This window comes from Panthera pardus, unplaced genomic scaffold (genome assembly GCF_024362965.1).
Source record: "Panthera pardus isolate Hobbes unplaced genomic scaffold, ASM2436296v1 HiC_scaffold_17, whole genome shotgun sequence".
NCBI lineage: Eukaryota > Metazoa > Chordata > Mammalia > Carnivora > Felidae > Panthera > Panthera pardus.
The window spans coordinates 35,168,641-35,183,764 of record NW_026526732.1 but is presented as its reverse complement, the minus strand read 5'-3'; the positions used below and the strand labels follow the sequence as shown (position 1 = coordinate 35,183,764).

The 15,124-nt window shown below is 38.1% G+C and overlaps 1 protein-coding gene and 1 pseudogene across 4 annotated transcripts in view; both read left to right on the top strand.

The window, feature by feature from the left end:
* Nucleotides 1–15,124, top strand: part of LAMA2 (laminin subunit alpha 2) — a 620,981-nt gene that overhangs the window by 475,518 nt on the left and 130,339 nt on the right. For all 4 annotated transcript variants that reach the window (XM_053904501.1, XM_053904500.1, XM_053904503.1 and 1 more), the window contains one exon: nucleotides 12,852–12,963. In XM_053904501.1, coding sequence (XP_053760476.1) covers nucleotides 12,852–12,963 — 112 coding nt within the window. The remainder of the gene's footprint in view (nucleotides 1–12,851; nucleotides 12,964–15,124) is intronic.
* Nucleotides 6,482–10,602, top strand: LOC109260618 (UV excision repair protein RAD23 homolog B-like; annotated as a pseudogene).

The window sequence follows — 15,124 nt, the reverse complement described above, 5'->3', positions numbered from 1 at the left end:
CTCCTTGCCATATGAAGACACAGTGAAAAATGACACCAGGAAGTGAGTCCTCACCAGACACCGAATCTGCTGGGGACTTGATCTTGTACTTCCCAATCTCTACAACAATGAGAAATAAACGTCGGTTGTTTATAAGCCACCTAGCGCATTGTATTTTGTTATGACAACCCAGATGGACTAAGTCTTTTCTCATTTTTTTTTAGTTGTGTTGTTTTCTTATTATTGAGCTTTAAGAGGTCTTTGTATATTTTGGATCATAGCCCTTTTTCAGATATGTCTTTTGCAAATATTTCCCCCCAGTCTGTGGTTTGCTTTCTCATTCTCTTGACAACATCTTTCACAGTACAGAAGTTTTTAATTTTAATGAAGTCTAACTTATCAATTATTTCTTTCATGGATTATACCTTTGGTGTTGTATCTAAAATGTTGTCACCATATTCAAGGTCATCTGTATTTTCTCCTATGGTATTGTCTAGGTGCTTTATAGTTTTGTATTTTACAATTAGGTCTATGATCCAATTTCAGTTACTTCCAATACCATTCTTAAATAAACTTGTTATTTTAGAATAGCTTTAGAATTATAGAAAAGTTACAAAGATAAGACAGAGATTTCCTCCAGGACCCATACCTGGTTTTCCCTACTGTTACTTTCTTCGTATGGTATGTCTATCACAACTAATGAACTAGTATTGAGCCATTATTATTAACCAAAAGCTGTACTTTACTCAGATTTCTTCAGTTTTCACTTAATGTCTTTATATTATTCCAGAATCCCATCCAAAATACTGCATTACATTTAGTCATGTCTTCTTAGACTATACACTGAGATTTAGACTTTCCTTGTTTTTGATGATTTTGATAGTTTTGACAAGTACATATAATTTGTGGGGTGTCCCTCAGTTGGATTTTGCCTCATGTTTTTGTGATCAAAATATGGAGTTATGGGTTTTTGTGGGAAAGACCAAAGAGGTAAAGTAGCATCCGTATCACATCAAATTAAGAACACATGCAATCAATATGTCTTATTATACTGATGGTGATCTTGATCACATGGCTGAGGTAATGTTTGCCAGATTCGTCTACTGTAAAGTTATTCCTTTTCCTCTTACCACACTGCAAGACCATTTTTATCTGTGAATTCTTTAGATTTTATAACACAAAAAGCCTAGAAATAAGACTGCTGAAAGCAAAGATCTCCTTGATAATGTGAGGATGAGGAGAAAATGGAAATCCTCATTTATGAATTAATCTTATCTCTATCACATTTATAGTTAGAAACATAACTCTCATGGAGACCTTAGATACTCAAGTCTTCATGATCAGTTCGTTCCCCATGGTCAAGCTGCTTAATAATCCGAAGGTGAATTGATACACGTGGCATCATTTCTAGAAGATGTGATACTGGATATTGGAAATATCCAATAGTATCAGCCTAAGACCATCAGTACCTTTATCTTACAGCCTTATCACCCAGCCAGCATTTGGGATCAGAATCTGAGAAGTGCAGTAGCCATGATTTCCATTGCCTACATTAAAGGAGACAGTGCCTTAAACCAGGGGCCCACACTGGAGTTACCTGGGGCCAAGTCTCACACCCCCTCACAGGGGCTGTGATATAATTGGCCTGAGGTGCAGTAAGTGCACTGGGATATTCAAGAACTCTTTGGATGATTCTGATGTCAGCCAAGATTGAAAACTACTGTGGGCTTATAATCACCTGATAGTTCCAGTTCCCTTTCCTCTGGAAAGTTCTTTCACTTGTATAGCCGATGTTTTTGATGCTTCTTTTCTTCTGCTTTGGTGGCCAACCAGGCACTTTAGGACTAACATATTCTTTAGATTTCTTAAAGCATTTGGTGAGTCTCATCCTACATAGCTGGTGTGTGTGTTGCCCTCTCTCCTTCAAGTGCTTATATGTGTTGTGCTCATTTTTTCATGGAGCAATCTAGTTTTATAATGACCTTGGTAAAGAGAATCATATTCTTCCCCAAACTAACACTTATCATGTATTTTATATAATTTTGTGAGTGTGCAAATACTACATATGCAAAATATTACATAATCCTCTATCTCTTGCAGTGTATTTTGACTTATTGCCATGTGATTTCCCTCTTGGAATATAAGTTCCTTGAGCACAGGAATCATATTTGAACTGCCCTACAATATGTGTGGAATACTGAGATGTTTTTTGATAACAACTCCAAATACCTCTCTCTATAGCAGCTGCTCTTAGCTCCCTCTTCTGTTTCACAGCCAAATTTTTTTGAAAACTTGGGAACAAGTCTTCACTAACTTCTCACTCCACTGAAAATTAGATTTCCTCTCTCTGCCTGCTACTGAACTATTTCTACGAGATAACCAATGACAAATTGGTCACTGAATTCAATGAAAACTTTAATTTACTTGAACCTCCTATAGCAATTGCCACTCTTGACCTTTCCTTCCTTCTTGACATATCCTCCTCTATTTTTCTTTTAATTCTCTGTTCTTTTATTCTGTCTCTTACTCTGTCCATCCCTTAAAAGTTGGTTTCCTTGGGGTCCAGTCATCAATCTACATCTCTTCTCATGTGTAAAGTCTTTCTTTGGCCTTTAATTGCCACGTGTATGCTGATGATTCAAAAATCTATATTTTGGGGCACCTGGGTAGCTCAGTCAGTTGTGCATCCAACTGTTGATTTTGGCTCAGGTCATGATTCCAGGGCCATGGAATCAAGCCCCACGTCAGACTCCGCATTCTGTGTGGATTCTCTCTCTCCTTCCTTCTCCTCTTTCCCACTCCCCCGCACTCATGGGTGTGTTTTCTCTCTCAAAAAAAAAAAAAAAAAAAAAGAAATTTATATTTTCAAGACAGACTTTATTTTTCTGCTTCAGTCCTAGAAACCTAACTGCCAACAGGACATTTCAACTTAAACTTACCATCTTCCTCTTAAAACACATACTTCCTCCTGTTTAGAGCATCTCAGCAATTTATCCTCCAATATTAGGCAGTCCCCCACAAAATGAATGAGTTACCTTTTACTCTGTCTTCATTTTCTTTTTTTAATATGAAATTTATTGTCAAGTTGGTTTCCATACAACACCCAGTGCTTATCCCACCAGGTGCCCTCCTCAATCCCCATCACCCATCCTCCCCTCCCACCCCCCATCAACCCTCAGTTTGTTCTCAGTTTTTAAGAGTCTCATGTTTTGGCTCCCTCCCTCTCTAACCTTTTTTTTTTTCCCTTCCCCTCCCCCCACGGTCTTCTGTTAAGTTTCTCAGGATCCACATAAGAGTGAAAACATATGGTATCTGTCTTTCTCTGTATGACTTATTTCACTTAGCATAACACTTTCCAGTTCCATCCACGTTGCTACAAAAGGCCATATTTCATTCCTTCTCATTGCCAAGTAGTATTCCATTGTGTATATAAAACCATTTTCAACCCAATCCAATTCAGTTTCCTTGTATGACCTCACTCTCTCTAAGCCATATTTGACTGTAATTATTATTCATATGACAGAGTAAACTCTCTGAATCACGGATCTGATCATGTCACTTTCCTTCAAATTCTACAACAGCTCTCCATTTTGTTCAATATGACATATAATGCTCTCCCGTTGTGATGTGATGTGATTCTTGCTTAACTCCCCAGCCTCATCTCTCCCCCAGCTCACAGTCTGGTTATCTGATGCACTGAACATATAAGCCAGAAAGCTAGGAATTTTTCTTGGTCCTTTTTCTTCCTCACTGTACCCCCACTTATTCAACTCATTACCAAATGCAGGAGGTTCCCCTTCTTGTATGGATTTCATCTCTGCTAACTAGCTCCCATTCTATCTCTGTAACCTTTAGTTTGGAATTAACATATTGGCTTTCTACCTATTCCTTTTGCTTTTACTCCTGTTTTCCTTCCACTCTATTCTCTACAGTGTAGCCAGAATGCACTTTTGCTATTCCAAATTTGACTATGTCACCCTAGTGCTTAAACTCATCCTCCCAACTTCTCATTGCTCTTTGGTTAAAGCCCCACATCCTATCTTTGGCTGCATCTCCCACTACTTGTGCTTCTGGACGTCTGCACTCCAGCCATACTGCCCTTCAGTTACCTCATCCCACCACCATAGAGCCTTTCCATATATGTTTTCTTTAGCCTTTGAAGTAAGTCACCTTCTCCTATATGTTGTTAACTTCTGTTAATTCCAATGAACCCTTCAAACCTCAGCTCATGGAACCCTGTCTTATGAGTTACATTTAAGGTGTGGTGAGACTCCTCCTATAACTGGCTTATACTACTGTGTTTTTTCTTCAGTTTGTAATTATATAAATGTATTTTCATGATCACTCAGCAAATACTTCTCTACTCCTCCAGACTATGAGTTTCAAAAAGATAGGAAGTATGTCTTCTAAATATTTTTTCTCACCATGCTATCACCAATATCATGCACATAGTTCAGTAATATTTAGTTAATTGTGAATAATTTAAATAATAACACTTGAACAACTGGCTGGCAGGTATAAAAACTCAAAATAAGCATTGATTTTTAATATGTGTAAAACACACTAAAATCAGGCATATATGTATATTTATATTGAGTTGGATATTTTACTTCCTTTGAAAAACATCTCCTAAATGTTTATCTAGAAGGGGAGAATGCTATCTAATAGACTGAATTGTATAAAATATCAAAACCTAGCTTTATTTGCATTGTCTTTTACTGCCTATTTTTAAATCAAATTTAAAGAAAAATTGTTTCTAAAATAATGAAACTAGTTTTTAAATTTTTAAGTGCCAACAATTTTGAATGTTTACCTTGTTTATATGTTTAAAAGGTTTAAGTTGACAACAGTGTTGTTTTTTTTTTTTTAATTTCTGCTATTATATTTTAAAAGAGAGAGAAAGTGTATAACACATGATACTTGTTTGGTTTGGAACTTTCAAAATTGACACCTGAAATATTTAGGGAGAAATTACATAGAACTCACTTATTACCATTCTACAGGGTCACTTGGCTTTTCCCTGTTTCCTCTTGTGTTGTGTAATAGCTTGCCTGAGGAGTACTTCACCAACACTTAGACATACAAAACCGGTAGTTTTTGAAAATGACCCTTGAGAATAGCATATAAATGATTAGATCTGAAATTTAATTTTAGCAGGAAGCCATATAAGTCTGCAAATGCAAAAGTGGATGACATCTAAGCAATGTTGTCTTTTCGCTAGTCAGATTTGCCCCATTAGATTCTAGCTTTAACATAAAGAAGGCAGAAAATGAAAGACACTAGTAATATCCAACCAAGAAAATTATGTGCAGATTTCAAGAGGCACAGTGAAAACTGCTTGAGCTAAGGTGAGAAAGTAACAGGTACGTTGTTCAGAAGTAAATTAATGTGTGCCTAATGGTAATGCATGCTGCTTAATATAAATACTCTTTAAAAAAAAAGAAAAAGGAAAAAAAGAAGAAGAAAAATAGAAGGGAAAAAAATACCCAGTTTAGTGAACTTGAATGTAAAAAAAGGTAATCAAAAGTAAGAGAGAAACACAAGGTATTGCTTAAGGCATCATTTAGAAAAGAACACTGGAAAGATTGTAGAACTGAGGTAAGAGGATGTAAAAATGAGAAAATCACAGACAGAGAATGAAAGGAAGATTGTACAACATAGCAGGATAAATGAGAAGACATTTGTCAAATATTCAAAGGACAAGATAACAGTGCATATCAGGGAAGATGACGAGGGAATGGAATGGTAATTTAATAAAATACAAGAAGAACCAAACTGAATCATATAGATAGCTCCTATCATGTAGTATTTAGCATTCATCTGTAACATTATCAATAGCCTGTCCTGGATGAAACTTTTGTGAATTTAGCTTTTACAATGATACCGCCATCTATCACCACCCCCATAGCTGATAGTGCATTTGTCATAAGCTTCCTTTATGGAGTCTCTCATGGGTGGTTTTGACAAGGGTGACTCTTCAGCCTAATTACTGTGTAATAAGACATGACTTTTAAAAATATGTCTCTATGATGTTCTGATATAGATTCTTAAATATGTTAATCTAGTAAACCCTAGAGATTATACATTTAAAGTACTACCTAACTTAAGGAATGCCCCTCCTCCAACCCAGAATACTCAACTTTTTTCATATATTTTCCTAACCTTCCTGGATGTTAGCCAAATATAAGTTAGGGTTTGATACAGACAAAATAAAAAGCTGTGAGATGGAAAATTTGTGTTTTGCCCCCAATTCCCTGTATGTACAAGTTCAGATATGCCACTTAACCTTTCCATACCTTCATTTTCACCAGTATAAAAAGAGGGATCATGTCCTCTGTGTATCTTTAAAGGCAGGAAGAGTAAATGAGACACAAGAGAGTATTATAAGCCCTTCTGAACACACATATCAATCCAAGATACAGTTGAGCCTGAGTAACTCCTCTTTTAGAGTGCTAATACTGTAAGTCAATGCTTTTTTTTTTTTTTTTTTTTTGGCCAAGAACCTCACATTTCCTCCTCTCCTGGAGCACAGCCAAGAGAGGCAGCTCTTCTAGACTCTGCAAGGGAAGGCCGTCTTCTTCCTCAGTAAGCACTGTGCTGGCCCTAAAGAGTTCTCCCTGTTCCCAACCCCAACACTGCCCTCACCAGCGTAGTACTTGGTGTGTGATCGCAGGCCACTGTTTAATGATCGTGGGCCCAGTACAAGGATGTAGTGTGGTTGGGACTGGAGGCTCTCCTGCCTGGCTCTCCTCCTCAGCACTCAGCTGCAGCTCTTGAGCACAAGCTTCCTATTAGGCTCTGAAAAATGCCCAGAAACTGGCCAGCCATTCACATTCGCTGGCAAGCATAGCACCTGGCATATGGCCAGTTTGAGTGGTAATGGGAAGGCATAGAGAGAGAGATTCTTTCCCCTCCAACAGGCTTTAGAATGTCCAAGGAATTTGTAGTTGGTTTGATTATTATTATATCAGCTAATCACCCAATATCTACTCTGCCTGAAACTCTGAGAAATAAAAAGAGGTAAGACATAGCCTTAGCCCCAAAGACAGAGCTTACATAGATAAGGCAAAACACCTAGCAAAATAATTACCCTATGGGGTGCCTGGGTGGCTCAGTCAGTTGAGCGTCCAACCTTGACTCAGGTCATGATCTCGCGGTTCGTGAGTTCGAGCCCTGCTTGGGGCTCTGTGCTGACAGCTCAGAGCCTGGAGCCTGCTTTGGATTCTGTGTCTCCCTCTCTCTCTGCCCCACCCCTGCTTGCACTCTGTCTCTGTCTTTCAAAAAATGAATAAACATTAAAAAAATCAAAATTATTACGCTAAATAGTCATGAATGGTGATCATGATAGTTGTGTTTGAAAATCTGAAAGAGGGTTCCGCCAAGTAGCCAGCACCCAGAGCAGGCTGGGCGCAGAGCTGCCCGGCGGCACCATGTGGGTCACCCAGAAGACCCTCCGGCAGCAGGATTGATGTCAATGCAGGGGAGACTGTGGAAGCACTGGAGGAGGAGACTGAGTCGGAAAAGGGGAACGAAGTCTTTCCCATAGGAATAATTATTCAGGCAAGGTCCTTCCTGATGATACTGCTGTAAAAGAAAATGAAGTTGATGGAAAAACCTTGTGATAGTTATGGTGGCAAAACCCAAAGCAGTGACAGCACCAGCACCAGCCACAGCCCAACAGTCACATCCTGCCACCTCGCCACAATTAGCTCCTCCACGGCACTGGCTGGGGCTCAGGTCCCCACCCCCACCCTACTTTGGCTCCCACTCCCACACCTGAACTCCTCATTCCAGCATTAACCAGCATCTTCTGAGCCCAAAACACTTCCAGCAATGAACCAAGAAACACCTGCAGAAAAGCCGGCAGAAACACCAGTGGCTACTAACCCAACATCGACTGGATGGTACATCAGGAGATTCTTCTTGGCCAAACATTCTTTTAAGTTTATTTTATTTTGAGAGAGAGAGAGAGAGAGAGCGCACTAGAGTGGGGAAGAGGCAGAGAGAGAATCTCAAGCAGGCTCCATGCTGTCAGCGCAGAGCCCCACATGGGGCTCAAACTCGCCAATCATGAGATCATGACCTGAGCCGCAATAGAATTGGGCACTTAACCGACTGAGCCACCCAGGCGCCCCTTGGTCAAACCTCTGTGAAAATGCAACCAGCGCACGTGTAAGGGTCAGTCTTGTGAGACCGTGATAACTGAGGTCATGTCTATGGGCTGTGGTAACTGAGGTCATGTTCATAGGCTGTGGAGGCCAGCAAATAATTGCAGCCCTGAGAGCCATTCTCCACCACCCTGACAGAGCAGTGGAACACCTTTTTATGGGAATCCCGGAGGTAGAGGAAGTCAGGCTGTGGTTGCTCCCCCTCTGGTGGCTGGTCCTGGGGCTCCTCAGTGTTCAATGGCTGCACCTGCAGCAATGCCTACACGTTCTGGAGGACATCCCCTTGAAGTTTTGCAGATAAGCCTTAGTTTCAACAGCTGAGGCAAATTATTCAACAAACTTCTTCCCGGTTTCTAGCACCGCTACAATAGGTCAAGAAAATTCTCAACTACCGCAGCAAATTAGCCAACACCAGGAGCATTTTATTCAGGTGGTCGGTGAACCAGTTCAAGTAGGGTAGTTGAGGAGGAGGGAGTGGAGGTGTCGGGGAGGAATTGCAGAAGGTGGAAGTGGTCCTGTGAACTACATTCAGGTAATACCTCAGGAATGAGAAGGTATAGAAAGATTACAGGTACTAGGATCTCCCACAGGACTTGTGATGTGAGCATATTTTGCTTGGGAGAAGAATAAGAACTTGGAGGTCAGTTTCCTTCTACAGCAAAACTTTGATGAAGATTGGAAGGGACTTGGGCTGATCGCCACAATACTTGGTGTAAGGTATGAGATTGTTGGGGGTGGAGATATAGGGCAGATATATATACAGTACATGTCTGCTTTAATTAGCAGATGCCACAAATCCACATAGTGTGTAAACTATTACACAACCAGAAATCATATTTTTTACAGGTCATTATTTCTTCTATAAAAAAACTAGGTAACTTTTTCTGGTTGTCGCCTTTTTTAGTGTATTGGATCCAAAAATTTAGTGTAATGCCCTGCTTTATATTTCTTTGACTTAACATTGATTTCTGAAAGAATCTTTGCTACCTAGAACCTACGGTCTCTATTTTGTGGGAGCCCTTGATAATGGCTTTGTGAAATTGAAAGAAATTGGATCAGCTGTAAACAGAAATGTCAAGTTATTGATAGTTATCGTTGCTTCTTCAAATACGTATAAAGTTAATGTGTAAGAAAGCCCATTCTTTCAAGTTAAATAGTTGGTGGGGTTGGGGGGAAAGGAGAGAAGAGGAACTTCTTAAAATGTAAATAATTACTGACATATAAATTTTTTTTGATCATTGAATGTGAGGATCTGTGCAAGAATAGGCAGAATTATCTCTCTGTTCACGTGTTTTTTTGGTTTGTTTTAGGAAACAAATTGGGAGGTGTCTACTGTTTACTTCATTGTTGTGTTGCAATAAAAGTTTTAAAAATCACCCTTGCATATTTGCTTTGGATGTATCCCTTTGTGAAATTTAGCACTTTGAGGCCAGCGGAGAAATGCCACATTCACTCCCCTTCCCTTTCCCTCACCAGAAATGTGTTCATCAGCAAGTCACAAGCTTAAAACTGCTGCCTTTCTTTAAAGCCAGAAAATGCCAATTCAGTTCAGAAGTAATACAGATGTTTCAGAACTGTGTTTCTGATGTTTGTAAATATTTTTCCTAATTAGATAAGAATGTATGACCATTGATGTCATTAGGATTGTATTGCTCTCAAAAAGAGGAGGACAGAAGTATAATGCAGCATCTTGCATTACATTGGATAGACTGGTAAAATCTTTTGGAAGAATTGAAAGATGCAGCTGGAAAAGTATCTTGGAAAATATATAATCAAGATATCTCATGGCATATTAAAAGAAAACTTTTAAGAGCAAAAAAAAAGAAAGAAAAGGAAATGTAAGAAAGGAAAGCATGAGCCAAAACAGTTAGGGATGGTTTCATAAAGAAGGTTAGGTAGGGACTGACTCTTAGAGGCTGGATTTATTTTAGATAATTCGAGAGAGGTTAAGGAACAATAAAACAAAAGCTCTTTCTGGAAGTGTTTATAGAAAAATAGGCAATAAGAATGGTAACAAGGTTGGCAAGACGTGTTGGGTAACTGTTTAATCATTTATTGAACATTCATTCAATATTTGCTAGTAGTTAGGCATCGTTCTAAGAGCTGGATATAAAGTGAAGAGCAAAACAGACCAAGTTCCTGCTCTCTTACAGCTTGCCTTTTAGTCAAGGAGGTAACCCATAAATAGGGAAGCCTTAAAGTAATTCTAAAATGTTTGGTACTATGAAGAAAATGTTCTGCAGAAATTTGAAAACCTGGCTAGGTGCCCTGGGAATGGCCACACCAGGAAGGGCCACTGAAGCTGAAAAATGACACAAGACAAGGATCCAGTCTCTGAAAAGATAAGAGAGAAGTTCATTCCAGGCAGAAACAGCAGGATCCCAGGAGGCCCTAAGAAGGAAAGAATTTGGCATATTTCACGTGCTAAATAGAAGCTGGGGAGTTTAATTTCGTAGAGTCTTAATGCCAATTTTTTTCACTTCTTTCTTACCATAGGTCATGTCGAATTCATGACATCTTACTATTGGAATGCTCATATAATCAATCAGTACCACGTGTGTAAATGATGACTCTTACACATTATTGTATAAATTAATTAGGAAAGTAGAAATCAAGGCAGGGGATGCTATCTTGATCATCCAGAATTTAAAAGAGACAGTGTATCAATATACATTTCTTTAAAAAAAATTAGATACTCTCAGCTATTAACCAGGATTGGTAGCCTTCATGGTGTCAGTATGTAAGTTATGATCTTTTAGTAATATAGATAAGATATTGATGATAAATTTTAAGTTTATTTTTTGTTTTTGTTTTTAATGTTTATTTATTTTGAGGGAGAGAGAGAGAGAGAGCGCGCATGAACTGGGGAGGGACAGAGGGAGAGAGAGAGAATCCCAAGCAGGTTCCATGTTGTCAGCACAGAGCCCAATGTGGGCTCAATCCCACAAACTGTGAGATCATGACCTGATGTAAAATCAAGAGTCAGACGCTTAACCAACTGAGCCACCCACGTGCCCCAGATTTTAAGTTTAAATTATAATGTACATTTTCTGTGTGGTAACAGATACTAGTGCTGGTGATACATTAATTCTTAAGATACTTAAACATTACCAAAATGTAGATCAAGTCCCTTATTATATTCTGTGCAATCTGAAAATAGGAGTGATATTATAGAGTACAGTCAAGTCCAGCCTAGACTAACATCTACAATAGTTTAGAAGGCCAAGATCTTAAGCAGTTGACATTAGTAATTCAAAAGTAACGTTTAAAAAATTACATGTATGAGTATATGCATGTGGTGTGTATATGTAAAAAGTAACTTGACCTATTGATGAGAACCCTCCAAATAATTTTGTATATTTACTGCAAACTGTAAAGAGAAACTTTTAAAACTTCCAATGCATCTTTTCATCCTTCTGCTTGTGATGGTAACATAGGTTGAGGAATTAGATGATAACTAGACTTTATATTCTTTTATGCAAAACCTTGAAGACTGGTCATGAATTAAAACTCTCACTGCCCCTGGGAAATCACAAAATGCAGTATAATTTCTATAACATCTCTTACCATGTTCTGTATTGGCCAAGCATTTAGTTCTATTTTAATTTCTATTTAAAATCCACTTATGTATAAAAAAATGTAGGATCTCTGGGTATGTCTAGAATGCAAGTACTATGGTACAGGATTATAGACTATTAATACTCTGCCAATTTGGACCTTAGTCAAGTTATTTTAAGACAGTTTGTGATTCGTTAATTCATTATCTGTAGTTAGATTATCCCTATCTTTTTAGTTAAAAAAAAAAAGGCATATTTATTAGCATATGCATATGCATATGCATAGAATTATGAAATGTAAACCTATTTCAAGGTGCTCTAAACCTTATAGTATCTTTTAAGAAACTTTGAATATTACGCATGCCACTTTTATTTGACTAAATATAATGTATCTCAACTATGAACACATTAAATGGATTCCTTTGTGTCAAGTGGCATCTTCATTGTGAATGAAGGTGAAAATGTACCAGGATAACCTTTGGGAAGTGAGGCTGTTTGTGAAGTTGTTTTATTTTGTTGATGATGATGTATGGTTTTGCGATTAACAGTCATCTTTTCTGGGGATGACATGGGTGAAGTTAACATTTATTCTTCTTTAACGTTTTACTGGCATCTTTAGAGTGTTATAAAACATGCATTTACTACTTGGTAGCTAAGCATTTCTCCCTCTTTGTTTCTTTAATTAACGTATTGATCTAAACTGCATCTATAGGATCAAGCTTATTGAGACAGACTGCCTGTGTCTCCACAAGAGATCATTGCTGGACTCCACACTTTTTCCGTAAATAAAATATGGACAAAACTGCAACATGTGGAGGTTGAAGAATCCATTAAAGACTTTTGGCAACTGTACCTTAAAGATACTTCAAAAATAATTGCGTTTTATCGCTTCCTTTATGTCATTGCATACAGCAAGGGTTTTAAAAAGACCAAATACGGCTCTCTGATTTCCATTTAATGGAAGAAGTAATAAAGTTTAATTGTGTACTTGAGCACAGGGTGTCATTTCCAGTATATCTGATCAATAATTTATCGATTGCCTTTGGCTCAGAGTAATATTTGAAAGAAAATGTAGCCAGTGGGCGCTTATCTAGCTGGAGCTTCATCATCTCAATTAATTATGCTTTTCCTGAATTTGGATCATTAGGCGACCAAAGTGACAGCAGATGGCGAGCAAACTGGACAGGATGCTGAGAGGACCAACAGGAGAGCAGACTCCTTAGGAGAATTCATTAAGGAGCTTGCCCAGGATGCAGAAGGTATTAGAATCATTTAATTTAATCATTATGTCTCCCAACAGAAAAATAGAGAAAGGGATTACACAGGACTGGAATTTCTCCAGTAACAGATAACATTTATCAGTCTGAGGGTCAGGTTTAAAAAGTGTTTTGGTTGATATATTCAAGGGCGTTGTCTGCCGAGAGTCTGCAATCTACAGTGTTAAATTAGGGACAACAGCGAATTAGTAATCATGAGTGCAGAGTCATGGAAAATTAAATGTGGTCCCTTAGGAATGCTTTAATTTTTGAGGAATGGCTATTATGATTAAAGAACGAATAGATAACTTATGTCTTGCTATTGTTTGTATTCAAAACCAAGAGATTGTTAACTTTTTTAAAAAGCTAATTTTAACATTCTACTCAGTACATTAAAGCAGCACTTTAATTTCTCAAAATGGCTTTTAAACTACTTGGTGCTGTTTTTAATGAACATCTGGTGCTTGGTGTTTGGATTTGCTACCTTACCAGAAGCTACACTGCATTTAGTCCATAATTCTCTAGGAGCTGGTTCTTGGCATCTACCAATCTGACTGAAGATCAAAGTGGAAGCCATTTTGGGGCTAAAGCCCAGATGAGAAAAAGAGATTTCACAAAAAAACTAGATCTTCAGTATATATTAATATAAAATAAACACGCATGCATATTTAGAAAGGAGGAAACGTGTTTTTTTTTCTTTTAAAAAAATAAAACATTTTTATTGCTCTACAGTGTATTTTAGATATTTTGCTTTGTAATATAGCCAAATAAATCAGGGCACGGGATAAACTTTCAGGCAGATTCTGACAGGTAGTTCTTAGGAATCACTGGCTAAGAAGAGACCGAAACTCCCAAAGATTTCCCACTGCAGGAAGCAACAGAGTTTTAGTCTGAGGCAAATAATCTGAGGCAAAACATGTCAGGATCTGGAACATTCTACTGGAAAATTCTTAATTAACTCATTATGGTTTATCCTCTGCTAGATGGAGTTATTGTGCTTTCCCTGATTTTATTTTCCATTAATGCTGCTTAAAGTGTTCTCCATCCAGCACTCCCTACCCCCTCCCCCAACACACACACACACACACACACACACACACACACACACACACACACAATTCCTTCTGCTTGGATCCATGAAGGCAATGGTCAATACCCCAGTAACTTTCCTTTTCCTTATACCTCAATCTCAACCACTCAATACTTAGCAGCCTATCCTGGAAACTTATTTTGAAATCATTTCAATCAAATATTCATACCTAAGAGTAAATGCTAGTACATGTTTTCAATAGACTCCAACCAACATTCGCACTGCTAATTCATTTTCCCTGCGTTGCACCCACCAGCCAGTTTGTGCACGGGACAAAGGCACCAACAGGGGGCAGAGTGGAGACGATATTTAGTCCAGGTTTTGCTCATCGCCCACAATCTATCCGTTAGAGAAAAGGGTTATGTATCCTCATAGGTGTCTCCCATTCTCTCCAGTGTGCGTCAGTCAGACACTCAGGTCGTGTCTGTCCAGACAGGACACATTTTTTTCTAATTCATGTGAAGTGCCAGGTGGGATAGCTGTGATCTGTACCTGAGAGAAATGTGGACATTGCTCCCTTCTTCCAGTGGGTGCTAATGTAAATGATAACAAAAGTAATAACCACAGCCCCTCATAAAAGAACTTTGGCAAAATTAATCCAACTGTTAAAATTTTATGAAAATTAAAATGTGAATATGCCAGAGGTAAACTAAATCCTGAGATGTTTATATGTGCTGTTAAGTCTTAGCAGTTCAGGAATTTTTTTTTAAAAAAGGAAACTCATCAAAAGCCTTAAGTAAGTTATACAATATATCCACACTCATTTTTCCTCCTGGAATTACACTAATTGTGGATAATAACGGTACTTTTAGGCTTTATTAGTGACAATAAATTGCTGTGGGAGAAGCAAATGTTTTAGCCTGGCATTTGTCTACTTCAGTTTTATTTTTAGATAGATAGAATACCTTACTCACCCTATCTTCCATTATAAGTCCTGGCCTCTTCATAGATAATCAGGGTCCATTCATCTAAGGCATTCTTATCTCACCATAGTTTAAAATCTACTTTGCTAGGACTCCTGATTATATCATAAATATACTATATGTTATTCCATATTATTCCATTATTAGAATA